This window comes from Sander lucioperca, chromosome 21 (genome assembly GCF_008315115.2).
Source record: "Sander lucioperca isolate FBNREF2018 chromosome 21, SLUC_FBN_1.2, whole genome shotgun sequence".
Taxonomy (NCBI): domain Eukaryota; kingdom Metazoa; phylum Chordata; class Actinopteri; order Perciformes; family Percidae; genus Sander; species Sander lucioperca.
Genome location: NC_050193.1, coordinates 24,645,024 through 24,663,933, shown reverse-complemented (window position 1 = coordinate 24,663,933; position 18,910 = coordinate 24,645,024). Strand labels below are relative to the sequence as shown.

The window sequence follows — 18,910 nt, the reverse complement described above, 5'->3', positions numbered from 1 at the left end:
ATAAAATACACAAATTTAAGATAGATTATATAGTCCTATAAATGACTTCATGTGCTTAGGTAATATTGAACAAATCACTGGTAATGTGAGGAGTTCATTAATCTTGAGTGAACTCCAATAAAATACTCAAATATGCTCAGACACGTGTGTCAATTTACTTAACTGTAAACTTACATTGCAACCTTAAAGACCAGGAAAACACAAATGTAACCTATATTACAATATTTGATAACCACAACCCTCATATCAAAGTCTCCTATCAAGATAATACATTTTCATATATTGCTCAGCTCTACTTCCCAGTAATTGTTCAATCTGTCTGATGGCATTTGCAATAAAGAAGTCTGCTAATATGTAAAGCCGGCCTGCCTGAAACAATAACTTTTTTTTTTAAGAGTTATAAAATAAGAAATTCTATATTGTTTAACAGTTGATAACATTCTTCATTGAATTAATTGCAACATGAATCCTAATGTCCCAGGTTCAGGTTCTCATCTCTCTCTCTCTCTCTCTCTCATTTCCTCTCACTACTGTTCAATCTAGAATAAAGTCATAAAATGCTTATAAAATTGATTTTCTTCACATTGAGCTGTCACGCGCACCTCTATCACCATATCTTCAAAATTTGATGCCGCTCAGCAGATATAAATGATGCAATTGAATCATCAGTCTGACTAATATGTGGTCTGTCATGAAGCTACAGTCTGCTGTGTGTTTCACAAATAATGGCCTTCCCTCTGTTTGATGAGCGCCAGATATCCCCAAAGTTCGCTGGCTAGGGCTGACTGTTTGATGAGGAGCGATTTGCAGGGCTTAGGGATGAGCTTCCTTGAAGCCCGCTGGGCATCGACTTTGGTCAACACAAAGAAATCCCTGTTAAGATACTGTCCAAGAGATAGGTCCAGCTCTCTGTGAAGTATTTACAACCTATCTGCTATCTAAGTAAGGCCACAGAGAACAAGTCAAACGGGCCTGTGACCATGTGAGTAAGAGCCAAGTCTACAAAGGAAACAGCTGGATATGAGCCTTTGTGATCAGATGAGGTGAGCAGCATGTGCACTGGGGATTGAACTTTGATCACGACAGGATCAAGCTTGAAACTAAAACGTGTTATTCGCACGCACTGATCACACAGCAAGTTGAAAGACGCTTTTCACTAATGAGTCAGTAACTAGTAGATGTGTCTAAACTGCATAATGAGAAATAATGAAGATATGAAGGACGAAAAAGACATGCCGGACAAAATTAAAAAACATCAGTATTTAATAGGTTCAATCAAATGATATTCTGTGGTAAAAGGTGAGTAAAAGTTTTTTTCATGATCGGTTTCTTTGATATAAAGCTGGCCAGACACGTGCGTTTGTATTCCTCTTTTACATTGTGCGAACTCACTGGTTGCTCACACTGAATGTAAGAATGGAACCCGATTTTTAATTCTAAGTTCATTCAAACAAGATGTCTGTGTCCTCAAAAAGAAAGAAAGGCAGTGTTTGTTTAAAATGACTACCATGAAAGGAAAGTAGGAAGAAAAAAAGACAAATATAGAGCCGCAGATGGCTGGAAAATGCAGACAATATGTTTTATGTATTCTGCAGTGAATTTTATATCACAGCTCAGTCAAGACTACAGTTTCATCACGTCATCACATTCAAGTCATTTCTCTGATAATATTAAAATCAGTACAGTTTATAATGGATATTTTAGCAGTAGTCATGTAGGAAACTGCTCAAACTGCAATACAGCTGACCAACCTTTCTGACATGCCAAAAATCCAACCAATCGCTGATCGTTCAGGCAATTAATCCGGCATCATGACACCCCTGAAACTTCCCCGCTTAAAGAGATACTTTGCCAATTTTAATCCAGCTCTGTGTCATGGCAGTGTGGGCAGTGCATGCTGATGAACAGTGTGTGGCTTCCCTCCGTCATCCGGTGCATCTCGGCAGACCTCCGCTGCTCTGCTCAGCTGGGAGCTCTGTGCACTATGGCCCCGGAGGGAAGCCACACACCATTCATCTGCACACACTGCCCACACTGCCACGACACAGAGCTGGATTAAAATCAGCAAAACATCTCTTTAAGGCACAGGCTGAATAGTGAACGTTAAAACATGTTCAGATTTATTTATTTTCATTCAAACCAACAATTGTTTGTGCTCTAGAAAAACAATTCGTTGTACAAACACTGTTTAAATCATCAACAATGGGAAGAACATTCTTTCAATTTCTGGTTGGTTGATCCTCTTCACTTTACAAGCACAGTTTGGGCTTCAACACTCACACTCACACTGCACAAAACAATATGCCACAATATTGCATTTACAGGGACTTGGCACTGACTTTTCCTTCTGAGGATCAGTTATTTACATGACTGACTCGCAGATTATGGTTCTAGCTTTCCAATATCGCAGACAAAGGATATATGGTACATGCAATCCATAAATATCCAGGTTTAGATGTTATAGAATTCACCCCCACCACCTTGCAGAGATGTGTAGTACCTCCTCTGTGTCCTGTAATTCTCTGGTCGGCCCAGATGAGTAGCTCCTCCTAGTCATATCTAGCCAAGGCTTGGGTTGCAGTCTTGGGCATCTGTGGGTGCTGTAGGAGAGAGAGGAGGACTGGGAGGGAGGAGCAACGAGGTTGCCGGTACAAGTTGACATAGCAGGGTTTGGACAGGAAAGTCTCTCCGGACCACTAGGACTGTTTGAGCCGTTTTCTTGGGGGACCCAGGAATGGGCACTGAGCCGTGGCCAGGGAGTGATATGCCTCTGCTACCAGGTGTGGGTGAGATATCACCATGGACTTCCAGCTCAATGTCTCCATCACATCAGCTGCATGACTGAAGGAAGAAGAGGGCAAAGAGAGAAGATACAAAGTAAAGTGCTGAAAATGTTTAAGGAAAGCAAACTAAATGGAAAGTGCACAAATAAACTAGTTTCTCAAGAGCTTGGGATTCTATGACTCCATCTGTGTGGAGTGCAATGCTGAGACATTAAGGATTTGTCATACCAGCTGGCAGAGCTGTTATTTACTTTATATTTTTAAATATTTAACCCCAAACGTTATTTTGAGAGAAATAACATCACACAAATAAAATTTGTGTAATGATCATAAATATGCAGGCATGTGATGAGAAAGTCTGTTGAGTGATATCATATTCTTTAGAGCACTGGTTCCAAACATTTTTGCTTTGTGACCTTTCATAACCAATGTCTACTTGCAACCCCTCTTCACATATTACACACCAAGAAATAATGTTCCCTTCACACATTGTTTCATTTCAGTCTGGAGGAGGTAAAGCTTTACAGCATTTTACACCACTTGAGAAAAGTGGGAAAGAAATAAACATCATTTTGTGTATATTGTTTATTACTTCACAGATGGGGGACTCCAACTCCAGGTAGGGTACCAATCTTACTAGTAACTGTTATATATAATATATATATTCTAAGTTATTGTATGTATTGTTTACCTACATAAACGGTCACATGATATGGTCCAATGGTAAAAAGAAATTTGTACTTAAGTACTGTACTTGAGTACAAATTTCTACTTTATTCTCCACTACATTTTAGAGGGAAATATTGAATTTTTTTGCAACATTTAAATACTGCTTACACATTTTTTCTTCAATAATAATAATAATAATAATAATATAAATCAAAATATAAATCTATGTAGTAAATACATTTTGCAGATAATACTTTTGTTCTCTTGGTTAAGTAACATTTTGAATGCAGGACCTTTACTTATTAAATATTATTATTTTTGTTTTTTGTTTGTTCTGTTTAAATATTACTGGTACTTTTCAAGACATTTTGAACTCTTTGGATTCCCTGAGGTTGTGCACATTTAGAGCTTCAGGGATAATTACCAGCTGACCCTGTGGCAGTCTTCAACCTCCTGATACCCTCAGGGTGCTGGTCTGCACTATCACGCACACCGCTGTGTGGCCTTTAATGACATTTTTCCTGTTTTGTTGTGTGTAAATACACAACAGCGTGTGTGAGTGTTCACATGTTTGTGTTTTGCCATGGCTACTCTTGGCACTTCGGTGTGTGTGTGTGTGTGTGTGTGTGTGTGTGTGTGTGTGTGTGTGTGTGTGTGTGTTGACCCTATCCTGAACCCCTGCTTGCAGTAATGGCCAGTGTGAGGCAACAGGGCAGCGCAAATAGAGCAGTCACAGCAGGAGAGGAAGGCGGAGGGAATGGGCCGAGGGAGGAGAGAGTAAAGCTACAGACACACAGACCAGAGGGCCAACCCTCGGCAGAAAAGGCAGTTGGACTGATCAGTGTCCCCGAGTTGGTCAAAAAAGTGCCTCGGAACACACCAAAGCGACGAGATGTAATACGTCTCCATAACAGCAGGCGGCGCTAATCTGTATTGTCGCCCAAAAACGAAAACCGGCAGCTGATTAGACGAACGCGTCACGTGGGTCTGGTTTCTCCAGAAATTCAAAGACAGACTGTCATGGCGGCTTGTTAAGAATACAATCTCCTGAAACGTGTTTCTGAAAACATTTTAAGTGAGAAATAGGCCATGCAGTTGCTGAATCTGTCTTCATTTCAGATCGACAAAGGTCAGTTTAAAAGATTTTCGTCAGATGAGAGACTCTAGTCACGCTCATTCCGCTCCCTGTTTCCGGGTTAGCACTCTACCAATCAGCTTGGTCATTTGAGTCCAACTGCCGGCAGTGCCCGCCCCGCCGATTATACATGTCAAATCGGCCAAAATGAAGGCCAACGGCCCCTCGGACGGACGACGGCACGAAACACACCGAACAGACTCGAGTCACTGACCTCGCCAGACTGTCCAACGGCCGATTATCGGCTTGGTGTGTCAGCGCTTAAGACAGCAGCAATGACAACAACAACATAAATACATGAAAAAAACAGGGTGGTGCTGGACCGAGGGAGGGAGAAAAGCAGTAATGTGAAGGTAAATTAAAAAGAGGCCACATAATGACCTTCATAATCAGTGGTAATCATAAAGCAAACCACCACTACTATCAACAAAAAACTACTTTCAGAAAAGCTTTATTTTTTTCTGCCTTAAAAATTTTTTTTACTTTATATTGTGTTATATATAAGCTTACACTTCTAGTAATTTACTTTGGACTACAGATTCATGTTAGACGAAAGAAAAGTGGGTACATTCTTTTCTATAAACAAAGTGGATACGAGTGTCTGAGTGGCTTTATTCTCCACAACATCCCTGGGGAGAGTGAATCAATAAGACAGAGGTGGGATAAAGACGACTTCTATTGTCTCGACTAAATGACAGTAAGCGGCTTGTAAAGGCTGGTCTGGAAAGAGGTTGAGGTGCTACTAGGGGGAGGATTATTGTTCCTTCTTGTCGTCTGTTTTCTATATTCGTCCTCTAAATTGATTTTTGTTTTGTTGCTGTCCATTGTGTCCGCAGGAGGAGGGTTGATAACACTTTGCTCACCAGGAGTCCCCCGTGGCCAATTTCCCCACCACCACAACATTGCTGTGGCAAATTAAACTGTCATAACGCCCATAACCACAATTAATGACTGGGATTAGGAGCAGAAATCTGCATTACATTAACACCTTTAGGCATACGTGAGTTCTTAAGCACGGAACTGGAGGGGGAGAAAAAGGGTAAAAAAAGGGAGGGAGACAGAGCCCATGCCAGGAGATGGAGTAAAGCTGTATAGAGAGGACAGAGGAATAAACAAAGGGATGGAAAACGTGTCTGGCTCAGAGATAGAGAATTTGGAAAACAGAGGGAAGGTGATGAATTTAGCTTTTTGTTTCAACTGTGCATTCAAATACTGGATCAATCACCTCACTGTGGACATAAATAGCATTTACAGTCATTGATGCTAATAGGCCCCATCTTACCTAAACAGGTTGCCTGCAACATGGTTAATATCAGCAGCTGAGCTTTATTGCTAAATGGCCCGATATGATACAGCAGCAAAATGGTCCGATCTGGGGATTAAATTAAATTTCCTCGGGAGACAAAAATTGCTCCCACTGAAAATTAATGACTTCCTTTGACGAAAAGCTAAGTGTATGAGTGCGTGTGTATGTGTGGAACAAAATGTTTGCATACGTGTGGTGCAAGTAGTTCTGGAGATGAATAATCTCAGTGCAGGCGTGTCAACTCACTAGTTGATGAAGTCCACGGCCTGCGTCTTGAGCTGGTCGGGCCTGTGCAAGCCGGTGAGGATGAGGATCTCTGTGGCATTCTCCACACTCAGACTGGTGCACAGACCATCCTCGCACATCACCTTCAGCCTCTCCAGAGCATACTGCCAATGACAGGGAGAGCAAGCGAGAGAGAGAGGAGAAACAGCAGGTAAACTAAATTACTTAAACAGCGCTGCCACAAACAACTGTCGTTGCACTGTGTAATGATACGGAAATACAGAATTACTCCACCACGGCGGCAACAAGACTTAGATTGAATAAGAAAGAATTATGGCGAAGAGAAGGAAAAACGACAGCTATGCAGACTGAGGGGGAGCGATGGTGGGAAATGGGATCACTTGAGAGGTAAAACATAATTTCCATTGAGTTTGATTACAAAATTGCTAGGAACAATAATCTTCTCTCATATTTAGAACGTGTCATGCTGGTTCAGCAGAGACTACAGGGAGATTTTCAATTTAGTTGGGTATTTATTAACACTAATGATGTAAAGGTGTTCATTTAAATAAACTTCCACTAAATAAGACTTGTGCTAGGATGCTGAAGACACGTCTCACATCTAGTAAGCAAAACAAAAGTCTTATCTTAGCCACCAAACTTGAAATATTGGTGAAAGAGAAAACACAAACTTGAAAGTGCAATTTGGCACTCTTTATTTAAGGCTGTAAGTGAGGTAAGGACACATCAATAATTCTCTCTTGAGACAAGCTGACAACATTCAAATCAGTGACTGGTTTTTAAAAAAGCTTCTGAAAATGGTTGTTCTTGAATCTTTTAAACTCTTTTGACAAGATTATTGCTGTAAACATTTCAACTAGACTAAGAGTCTACAGCCATGCTAGCAGTTCTGTGAGACTGAACGAGCTAAATGCTAATGCCAGCATGCTATCATGTTCACAATAACAATGCTAACATGCTAGCAGGTATAATGTTTACAATGTTCACAATCTTAGTTTAGCGTGTCAAAGTTAGCTAACTAGCACAAAACACAAAAGTGAGGCTGATGGAAATGTCATTAGTTTTACAGTTACGTTTTGGTAATTAAAAGTTTGTCCAAATACTGGCACTTGATGAAAAAAAAATCAGGGTATAACCAAAGTTATTACAATTAATCCTGTTGGGGACATGAATGATGTGTGGACCAGAGTTCATGGTAATCCATCCAAACATTTCACACACAAAAAAAAGGTTGTCGCAAAACCATGAATATCTGTACAAAATTGTGTGCCAACCAGTAGATGTTGAGATATTTCAATAAAAAACTCTCTCTCTCTCTCTCTCTCTCTCTCTCTCTCTCCTCTCTCTCTCTCTCTCTCTCTCTCTCTCTCTCTCTCTCTCTCTCTCTCTCTCTCTCTCTCTCTCTCTCTCTCTCTCTCTCTCTCTCTCTCTCTCTCTCTCTCTCTCTCTCTCTCTCTCTCTCTCTCTCTCTCTCTCTCTCTCTCTACCTTGTCAGCTGCAGCCAGCAGGTCATCAGCCATCTTGTCCAGGTTGGGGGCCTTGCCTGTGTAGATGAAGCACATCATCTCTTTGAAGACATCTGGCTCCATGTCATTTATCTCCACATGGTTCTGAATGAGAGGAAAGGACAGAAGAGGAGAATACACACAGGATTTAACAGAATAAAAGGCAAGAGTAAAAAAAAGGACATATGCTTTGAGAATCCTTCAAAACTATGCTCAGCAGTAGTGTTTTTCATTTCATGTGAATATCCCCAAACCTACCTGAATTAAACTCACTCACCTTGTTTAGCACACACACAGGGACAGTTAGCCACGCAGTGATACAAAACAAGTTCCAAGTGGCAAATAAGAAAAAACAAAAAAAAACTTGAACCTTCTGAAGAGTCTGAACACGTTTTAGTAAAACTACATTCTAGCACATTTATTTAATTCTTTTCAGCTGATTCCTGGAAATTAATCCAGAACATTCATTTCCTTGACAGTGCCTGCAGCCAGCAAAGTAGGCTTTATCACTCGCTGGCATAGTGATGGTAACCTGAACCTTTCCCTCCGCACTGAGAGGCAGAACAAAGCAGTAAACCAATTATAACAGTGCTTTATCGTCACAACGGTGACCGGAGGCGTTTTAGCAGGGTCAGGCTGGGTATACCAACAGCTCAGTGCGTTTGTGTCAACTCTGACCACTCAACAGCAACATAAACACACTGAGAAATAATGGAGGGAGTCGGGTTGAGTTTACAGCACGCAGTGTGCTATAGTGCCCTTTTACAGGAATACAGATAACACACATGCGATTTTGGGGTACCAAATATATTAAGCACAACTGTTACATACCACCACCCGCCCCTAGGTTTGGTTCTACAAAAGACTAACAGTATACACGAGAATACTCATTCAGTTATTAACATACATTTTATTTATCATTGCCATGGAATTACAATTTCCCCTCTCTGGGGATAAATGTGGGGTTAAAAATGTACAAAAAATATTCACCACAGTTAGGAGGGCCAGAGGGGGGTCCAGGCTTTTCAACTGGTTTACCCCTGAAGTCAGATTTTCGACTGGGAAAGTCAACAGAACCTCACCAACCCCGACATCACAACCCAACATGGCTGCTCAGTAGTGAAAGCTGTATGAATATACAGTTTATTAGCACTTCTGTCTTATTTGTGTCTCATCAAATGAGTCATACACACAGTACTGTTCATTTTCTATCTGTGGACATGTTGCTACAGTGTTTGTACATGTGAAAGCCCGCATAATGCGTTGTTATCAACTGGTATTGCTAACAATGGCTAACCTGGCTACAAAAAAACAATAACGTCTAACTAAAATATTCTAAACAACTCCTCTCCTCTACTTGCTACATAATGCACATCAAACCTACATGTACATATTGTTTCTAAAATTAGCATCAGAACCTTGCTTAAAAATAACAACAGCCTGTGCTTTCTTACTTCTATTGTTTGTTCTATTGCAATCCAGCAATAAAGAGGAGGTTTGACATACAGAAGATGAAAATTTAACTAAATTCATCCTGCTAATTTTTAACAGCGAAGTGTGTTGGAGTGTTAATGGGGAAAAAATGGCATAATAGCACCACATTGGAAGTCACATGAGAAAAACTAACAGCTAACAGAGCTTCCTTCAGTATTGCGAGCTTTCAACAGTGTCTCATGAATAAATGACGCTCCTGTAGTTACAGTATCTAAAGCGCCCCTCTACTCACAGAGCAGCCCTCTATTAGAGTGTTTCTTTATGAGCTCATTTGTCTTTCCTATATAGAGTACTGCAGAGGAGTGTTAACCCATCTATCTGTTTTCTCTGAATCGTATGGGGACATGGCCCACCATTTCTCCCTCTTTCTGATGAAGACGCCCACTTAAACAGCAATTAAGATGCATTTCCCCATTCGGGCCATCTAGGCATCAATATTCCGCTGACATGACGGGTAAATCACCAAGGCTCAATCTCACCACCTCCTACCAGATGAACACAACTGTTCAACTGTGGCACGAGAGTGCACGCACACACACACACACACACACACACACACACACACACACACACACACACACACACACACAGAAATATCACAGAGGACACATAACAAATGCAAAGATGCACACACTGCATGCCGTGTTGAAAGACTTACATGTACAATAAACCACCAACATACATATGAAAATAAATAAACTTCTATTTAACACATCCATAATATCAGTTGCATTCAGGGCCACTAAACTTTAATTTAACACAGTACATTGAGAGTACTTCATTTGAGTTATTAAGAAACCATTGCCATGCTGCAGTACTTGACATTAAGGTTAAACAAATTCCACAACCTGAAATTAGCATATTTATAAATTAACTGTGGGCATTTATTGAAGGTGTTTCTCCTCACAATCTGTCTGAACACACCATACAAATAACAAGGAACTCAATCCGGTTACACAAAGCACACACAATGGATGAAATGGTTGTCATATTGTTCTCTCACCATCTAAACATTAAGTGAAAATCAACTACCAAATGGAGACAAAATAACTTGTGGTTGCTTTCACTTCAATTGAAGTGTGTACGTTTGAATTATAAATTTAATTTCAAGCCACTATGTGTATACTAGAGCCCAACTAATAGTCACCCAGGCTGATTATTATTATTATCAGCCAAAGAATGTTATACGCAACTTCAGTGTCAGTGCCATTACATAGTTTGTCCACCAGAGAGCACTGACTATTTCCAAACTGTAAAATGTCTTGCTCAGTAGGCTACATATCATGGTCATAAGTGATACTCATTTTTTAACTCTTGAATATTAATATTTAACCTGACGCGCTAGATGGTTTGGCACCAGGTTTAGTGCCAGAACCAGAAGAACACAGAAGCCGTGATTGGAAACCGTTTGGGAAGGGGCAGGCAGGCAAAATACCTGACAGGTGGTTGGATGAACTATCTCTGTATCACGTTGTTTTGATTTAGGTTGTTGTTTTGAACGAACAGTTGCGGCCGTCATACGCACCTAAACCACGCCCGTAGCTGCCAGTAGATCCTCATCGGACACTGATTGGTTTGGTTCGCTGCTGTTCGGACACAACGCATTACTTCAAACCTGATGAGACAGGGTTTTGTGTGATATGTGATCCCGTGATTCTCTCGTGAAATTTACAAGGTAAATTAATATTGGTATCAGCCTTAAATATGAAGTATTTTGCAGCCCTAGTTTCCTCTACCAATGTTTCCTCTGTTATGTATTTGGTTTGTTTGTTTGTCAGCAGTATTGCGCAAAAACTACAAAACTATTCTTCACTTTTGTTAACATTTCGAGATGGCAGTTCTGCACTCTCCGAGAGCCCTTCTAGTGAATCTTAAAATGTCCAATTATGTCCAAAAGAAACACCATTGCAGATCACCTATACCCTCCTCCTATCACAATTCTATCCTAGAAATAGTGACATGATTGTGCTGAAGGCAACACAGACTGTTGTTTTACCAGTATTGTCTCATTGTGTCTACAACCAACACCTTGTGCCATTAGAATCATTTCAAAGACACTATAATCACAAAATAAATCTGCACGTAGTAGGGGTGTTAAAATTAATCATTTTTACGATGCATCGCGATGCGGACGCGGACGATTCTGCATCGATGCCGTGACAGACCATAATTGATTATTAAAAGCCTAATGGAATTCAGAAGTGTCCTTTTTAAGAGCAGATACAATAAAAAAGGGGAGTTAATATATATCTGACTGCTTGAATTTGTTGATGAAAACCATGTGCAGTATTATATAATAATGATAGGTGACACATCGCTATGCATCGTGATGCATCAGGATATCGAATCGAAGGTGGATAATCGTAATCGAATCGTGAGAGCAGTGAAGATTCACAGCCCTAACACCAGACCACCAGATAATAGAGTTAGGGTCAACAAGACATGAAGGAACACGTGCAGACACACTTGGATGTTTTGCGAAGAGAACACTTCCTGACGCAACAGAGAGAAAGATAAGGACAAGCGCTCGACTCACCTTCTTACTCTCTTGCTCAAACATGGCACTGAACACCGGCGAGCGAGCTGAGACAGACAGAAAAACAAAAGACAGACAGAGAGAAAGAGAGGTTTGTTATTGTGTGTAATGTTGATGCACGGTGAGGTCTCTGATCTCCGTTAACAGCCTGCCTGCCACAGGGCCAGAGGAGAGCGAGGGGGATGATTGACAGCAGTGGCAGCAGTAGAAGCATCATGTGGAAAAAGATGACTGCAAGTCCGTCCTGCTGACAGACTCATGACGAGCTCTAAGGCGTGGTTAGTCAGACTTTAACACTGGTCCACTGACTTGACTGGAGCTTGTTTGATACATTATGCTTTAATGAAGGTCTGTCTTCCTGTTTTGATTACATTGGCGCCTGCTGCCACTCAACATTCTATCATGTTAACATAGAGGACTGCTGAGACTTATTTTAATAAAAAAAAAAACACAAACATTTTTCAAAAGAAGCAGATATATTTGAAGTGTTTTTTACCCAGCCTTTATGTACCTGCAAATCCAAAATGTGTTCTGTCACATGCTGCAAGAGGACACTGTTCACCACAGTCTACAAATCCTCTTGAGGCAAGGACAGTTCACACTATGCCTCCGTTTACAGAAAATATGCAGTAAAGTGGGGACAAAATGCGGCTGATTATGTGCCAAAGTCCCTTAAAGTGGCCATATTATCCTCATTTTCAGGTTCATAATTGTATTTTGAGGTTGTACCAGAATAGGTTTACATGGTTTAATTTTCAAAAAACACCATATTTTTGTTGTACTGCACATTGCTGCAGCTTCTCTTTTCACCCTGTGTTCAGGTCTCTGTTTTAACTACAGAGTGAGACCTCTCACTGCTGTAACATCTTTGTTGGCAGTCGCACATGCGCAGTAGCTAGGTAAGGATCACATCATCTAGCTAGCTGTTTGTTTCTACAACTTCAGTAGTACAAGGCAGGATTAGCCGGGAGACTTCTTCTAAACGAGGGCACACTTCCAACTTTGCGTGGAATACCTGCAGAATAGGGACATGTAAGTAGTTCTTTTGTAGATTATGGTGAACTAGTGTGTGTTGTAGCAGTGTTTTGCCATTCAGAACGAGCTAGCATGCTACGGTTAGCCACCTCGTTTCGGCTAGTGACGTAAAAAGCCCTGCCGATTTTGAACAGCTCACCCGGAGACTGAAGGCAGGATACATTCAGAAACCCGTATCTCACTACAAACAGCATGGATGTTTTTTTTCCAAGTTTGTATGTGTGTGGAAGCACCAGAGACACAAAATAACACCCCAAATCCCAGAAAAAGTGATTTCTTTCATAATATGGGCACTTTAAAGAAATAGAACACAGTTAAAAAGAGTTTTAACTGTGTTTGCAATGCAAATGGTATTTTAATAATCTGATTTTTACCCAAATTGTATTATATTGATTCTATTAAATCAGATATTGCAACACTTTTTTTAACACAAATAAATTCACAGTTTAAATAACCAGACCTTGTGACCCCAAAGTACTGGAGCTATTGATAAAAAAGGACACATGGATGATTAAGCGTTTGTGTCGTTATCACTTAACAGGTGAGGTGACCAATAACTTGCTGCCAGTGTCCAGACACAACCACAGCTGGAGGGGTGATATGTTAAATCTTCATCACAGACCGTCATTCTAAGTGTCTGATCCAACCACAGCACTTCAAATTACGTTCATCAGTCCCACTTCTGTTACTCGAAATCAATTGCTCTATGATAATTCTGCATGCTTAAAATAATCACCATATCTTGTCTGTGTAGTTCTGCTTAAGGCAATGACATAGTGTATTTTCTCTCTTATCATTGCGGCCGTGACAGCAGTTAGTTTCGGCACAGGCTGAGGATGAACCTCAGAGTCTGCGTCTGAACTCCATTACCGGCAGTGGAGGAGGAAGCACTGAATCTCAGTACTTAAGTAAAAGTGCAAATAACCAGAGATATATTTACTTTAGTAAAAGTAGTACAACAATGACAACCCTACTTAAAGTGCCCATATTATGAAAAAAACACTTTTTCTGGGATTTGGGGTGTTATGTTGTGTCTCTGGTGCTTCCACACTCATACAAACTTTGAAAAAAATCCACCCATGCTGTTTAGAGTGAGATACGGTTTCTGAATGTGTCCTGCCTTCAGTCTCTGGGTGAGCTGTTCAAAATCGGCACGGCTTGTGACGTCACAAGCCGAAACAGCAGGCTAACCGCAACATTAGCTCGTAGCGTTAGCACGCTAACGCTAATGCTAACGCTAGCATGCTACCTCATTCTCAATAGCAAAGCACTGCTACAACACACACAAGTTCACCATAATCTACAAAAGAACTACTTACATGTGCGCCCTCATTTAGAAGTCTCCCAGCTAATCCTGCCTTGTAACTGACCGAAGTTGTAGAAACAGCCTTTCTTTTACCGTCTATGGAGCTAGCTAGCTGACATGATCTACATCTGAGCTACTGCGCATGTGCAAGTGCAATCAAAGATAGTACAGAAGAAGAAGAAGAAAAGAGGTCTCACTCTGTAACTAAAACAGAGACCAGCTGAAAAGAGGATCTGCAGCAGTGAGAGAGAGCGGTGCAGTACAACAAAAATATGGCGTTTTTTGAAAATTAAACCATGTAAACCTATTCGGGTACAACCTTAAAATACAATTATGAACCTGAAAATGAGCATAATATGGCTGCTTTAAGTAAAAGTAAAAAGTATCTGATTTTAAATGTACTTTAAGTATTAAAAGTAAAAGTACTTGCATAATGATTTATTCTCTTAATGTCTATATTCTAATAATTAAAAAAAAACTGTATGGGCTGTGGCATTTTAATTAAGTTAGTTTTAGGTTAATGTAATTGTGCTTACCATCTGTGGCCCAGTTTACATTCTGACTTACAATTCTGGTTATCTATCAGGGTGATCTGTATGAAGCTCGACTTTGCATTATTTCCCACGGGACAGTGAATGCTGCACACATTTATTTAGCGAGAACACACAGGCTTGGAAAACAAGTAGGCTACGTGGCTTCACAGCTGAGGAGGACCGGGAGTGTTTTTAAGATAAATATACGGGTTGTATATTAACCATATGGGAACGGATGCTTCACACATGACCAAGCACAGTATCGGGAGCAGCAGCAGTAACAGGAGCAGGAGCAGCGGTAGTACCGGGAGTGATACACGCCTGGCCAATAAACGCTATTGAAGGGCGGGTCTTGGCGTGGCCATAGTGGGATTCATAATATCGCGAGCGGCACCGGGAGCTGGACGGCCGTTGCTGAACAGTGTTGGGAGTAACGCGTTACAAAAGTAACAGTAATGTATTCCTTTTTGCTGTAACGCAGTAATATAACGCATTACTAATTAAATTTCGGTAATATTATACTCGTTACAATCTCAGTAACGCGAGTTACAATGCATTTTAACGCAACATTTAGTGGTGCGTTTTTTTTAACAATTCACCACACATTTCTTCACAGGAAAAAAAAAAAAAAAGCCGTATTATTTTCCTGTCGCTGTATTCGATGGTTGAGATGACTGCAGAGACAAATACATTTGCGAGATGGATATTATTTTCAGGAGTTATTACGCTGCGTTGAAGTGAGCTGTCCTGTTTCTGTTCCCGTGGTCAGAACCAGAACCAGAGACGGTACGGACAGCATGTATGTCCCAACAGGTGACGGTACATCAGCGGCTGACAGATATAAACATGTCGGGAATTAATGTTGAGGCTTGCTACACGTAAATATCATTGCATTTTAATCAGCCGTAGAGAGTAACTATGGCTGTAGTGGAATGGCTTCGAATGACGACCAAAAGCGCTTGTCTTTTACTCTGACCATTTACTGTTCAATATGTTGCAGTTTTACAAACAAGAAAGTGAACAACTTGAGCCTGACGGACATGTTGCTTCTCAGTAAGCTAGCAAGAGTAGGCTACACAACAGACAACTTCCGTGTAGCTTACTTCAAAATAAAAGCACTTCCTGTGACGGTTCGCAGTAAAACTAAATTACTGTTAAATAAGGTTGTGTAGGCTACCTTTTCACAAATCAGCTGTAAATCAAGTACTGTAAATAATGTAAATAGTGAGTTTTAATCACACTATAATTGAACATTTCCTTTAGAGTGTTTTAAACTAAACAACATGAATTTCTTATTCAAGTGCTATAAACAAACATTTTACAACAATGCCGTACTTTTAATTGAGTATTTTCATTTTCTCCTACTTGCCTATTATATGTTTTACTTATCTATTTTTTATAGCTTTAGTTACTTTGCATATTTATATTAATTATACAAAATATGAATAATCTATGATGTATTAAAGTGGATTCACAAGCTAGCTGCCAAATCAAACTTCCCCTTTTATTTTGGTAAAAGTAACTCAAAAGTAACGCAAAAGTAGTGTAACGCATTACAATTCAGAGACAGTAATATTGTAATATAACTAATTACTCTCAAATGACAGTAACTAGTAATCTATAATGTATTACATTTTGGAAGTAACTTGCCCAACACTGTTGCTGAAGGCTTCCCTCCGGACTGCAAACGTGTGACGGTCAGGAAGACGTCTTGGCAGGGGGATAAACTGATCAGAAAATGTAACGAAAATGTAACGGAACGTTGTAGAAATGTAGTGGTGTAGAAAGTATAGATAATTGCTGAAGTCAAAAGTATGCACTATTGATTGTACTTAAAACTTGTAAAGTACAGATACGTGAAAAATGTACTTAAGTACAGTAACGAAGTATTTGTACTTTGTTACATTCCACCACTGATTACTGGTTGGTTGTTTAACAGCTGAGAGAGAAAGTGTCACTACAAAAGGTTAGACCTTTAACCTTTTACTAAAAATCGCATATATCAACCAGTGTCGTCCTCTTCTGATACGGTTGACTTTGTTTGATTATGTGCTCATGGGTAACACTTTACATTACTGTTCACTAATGAATGCTTAATTAACTAGTGATTAAATTTTAACAAATGTTTCAACAGATTATTAAGTATGTGTCAAAGTCAGTGATATGCTATTCATTTAAGTACGTAATAATGAGTTATCAACCTCAAAGCTAGCTACCCATTTAATTACTCAATTGGAAAGGTGGTGTCATCCATCAACCCTGCACACGGCACAAAACAAGTGGAATACTGATAATATCAGTAAAACGTGGGCCAATAAGTGAATGAATAAGTTAACAATGGGACATAGTGGTTATAAGATCAGCAGCACCTGCTGCTTCAGTAGTAACATAAATGATCAACTAAATAAATAACATCAGATATGCTAGGGCTCAGGGTCAGAATCACTTCCAACGTCAGAAACAAAACCTTTCATTTTAAGGAGCAAAAGAAACAGTGTTAGCTATCTTATGATTAGATTATAGATAAGACAGGACGGGCATCCAAATCATTTTTCAGTCAGTGTCAGAAGGAGCAGGCTAATGTTTGGTTTTACCACACATCAGTGGCAAGATTAAAATGGTAGAAGCTCAAAAGTTGAATGGACGCTTAACTAACTATTCAACTGCCAGGGTTGTTTAAGGGATCAGTGAAATAGACATATAAAAACTAACTTTTTTTTATACTTCTGCTTTCTTTGTAGAGGTAGGTGACCGGACAACTTATGGTTAAAGACAGTTGATTTAAAAAAAAAAAAAAAAAAAAAACTTTACCAATGTTCTTGCTGTCAGAAAATATAAATCTTCATGACCGATAACAAAAGTTTGTTTGTCTGTGAGGAGTCTCAGTCATTCAAGTGATTCAGGTGACCATTGACCAATCCCGTTTGAGCAGGCTTCAATTGCATGCAGTTAAACAGTCTGTGTGGAGAGGAAAAGAGGTGGAACGCATTGGCTGAAATTTAACGACTTAGCTTTTTTATTTTTTTTGTTTGTTTTGTTTTTTGGTTTACTAATCTGCATTCATATGCAGATATGTGTTTATAGAGATGAGCCGAAATGTTGTCTGAACCTAAAACACCTACAAAAAGTATCGACCCGGACTGTAAAAAATGACTGGCACATGGAACAGGAAGTCTTGGCCTGGATATCTGCTGGCTACATTGGAACCCCAGAATAATTAGCCGTTGCCCCCAGGGGCTAAATTGTCATCAGACCGATAGCCGATGGGTTCTGGGATTTCATATTGGTTAAAGTCACCAACTGACAAAAAATATTTTTTTTAAAGTTAGTGTAATCATGGAATAATGACTGCATCCATAAGCACTGAAACCAAACTTAGCAGTGAATGGGCAGGTAGGACTATGGGGACAAACCTACAGTAAGTCTGTCTGGTGCAGCTCAATATTGGTGAGCTCATACTGCAGCAACAAAGAGAAGGGGCGGGCGAGAGAAAGAGAGTCATAGAAAGTGAATGGAGGGAGAGGAGAGAGAAAGAGAACAGTAGACAGGAATGGGGAGTAATGGGAACTGAGAGAAGAGAAAGAAATAAAGAAGACTGAAAGGAAGAAGGACAAATAATAGAGGGATGTCAACACAGAAAAGAAAGAGAGAGAGAGGAATGATGAAAGTAGGAGGAAAACGAAGATGGGCGAAAGAGACAAGAGACAGAATGAAAAAGGGAAAAATGAAATTGAAAGGGGGAATATTGAGAAAAGGTAAGAAGGATGTAGAGAAGAAAGGGAAGGTAAAAGACATTTAGAGAGAAGCCAGAGTAGTATAAAGATCACATTGCCAATGTGGAGCCAATTTGAGTTGCTCTCCCTCCTTCGTTTGATCCCTCTCTGTCCGTCTCCACGGCGATTAACGGCCGGGAGAGTTGTCACGGGAACGGCCGAGAGGGGAAATAACGAGGAGGAGGGATGTCATCTGGACCAAGTAAAGCAGAGAGAGAGAGACAGGGGAAGACCCCAAACCACAGCAGCACATAATTAAAATGGCTCCTCACACACACATTTCAACAAATCCAATAATGAACAGCCTCTCTTTCCCTCCACAGAGACACACAGTTCACTAGTTTCCTCAAACCTTTCACTATCTGACGCTGTCTATCATTAAAGTGCCCATATCTGCAACAAGGTGTTCACTGTGCAACACCATGTGTGTTTGTGTGAGTCAGCATAACAGGGTGTGGTCAATATGTGGACTGTATAAAGGACAACAAAGACTAAAGGTGCCAATAGCTGATACTTTGTATGGATATTCAATGTATTCAAATCTAACCATCACTGTGGCAAACAAAAATGATTCACTAAAATTAAAAAT

At 40.1% G+C, this 18,910-nt stretch overlaps 1 protein-coding gene across 1 annotated transcript in view; it reads right to left on the bottom strand.

Annotated features, from left to right (window-relative positions):
- Nucleotides 1–412: 412 nt before the first annotated feature.
- Nucleotides 413–18,910, bottom strand: part of LOC116063898 (speckle type BTB/POZ protein) — a 95,912-nt gene continuing 77,414 nt past the window's right edge. The window contains 4 exon segments of the mRNA XM_035996731.1: nt 413–2,841; nt 6,140–6,282; nt 7,627–7,749; nt 11,675–11,721. Coding sequence (XP_035852624.1) covers nt 2,697–2,841; nt 6,140–6,282; nt 7,627–7,749; nt 11,675–11,721 — 458 coding nt within the window. The 3' untranslated portion in view covers nt 413–2,696.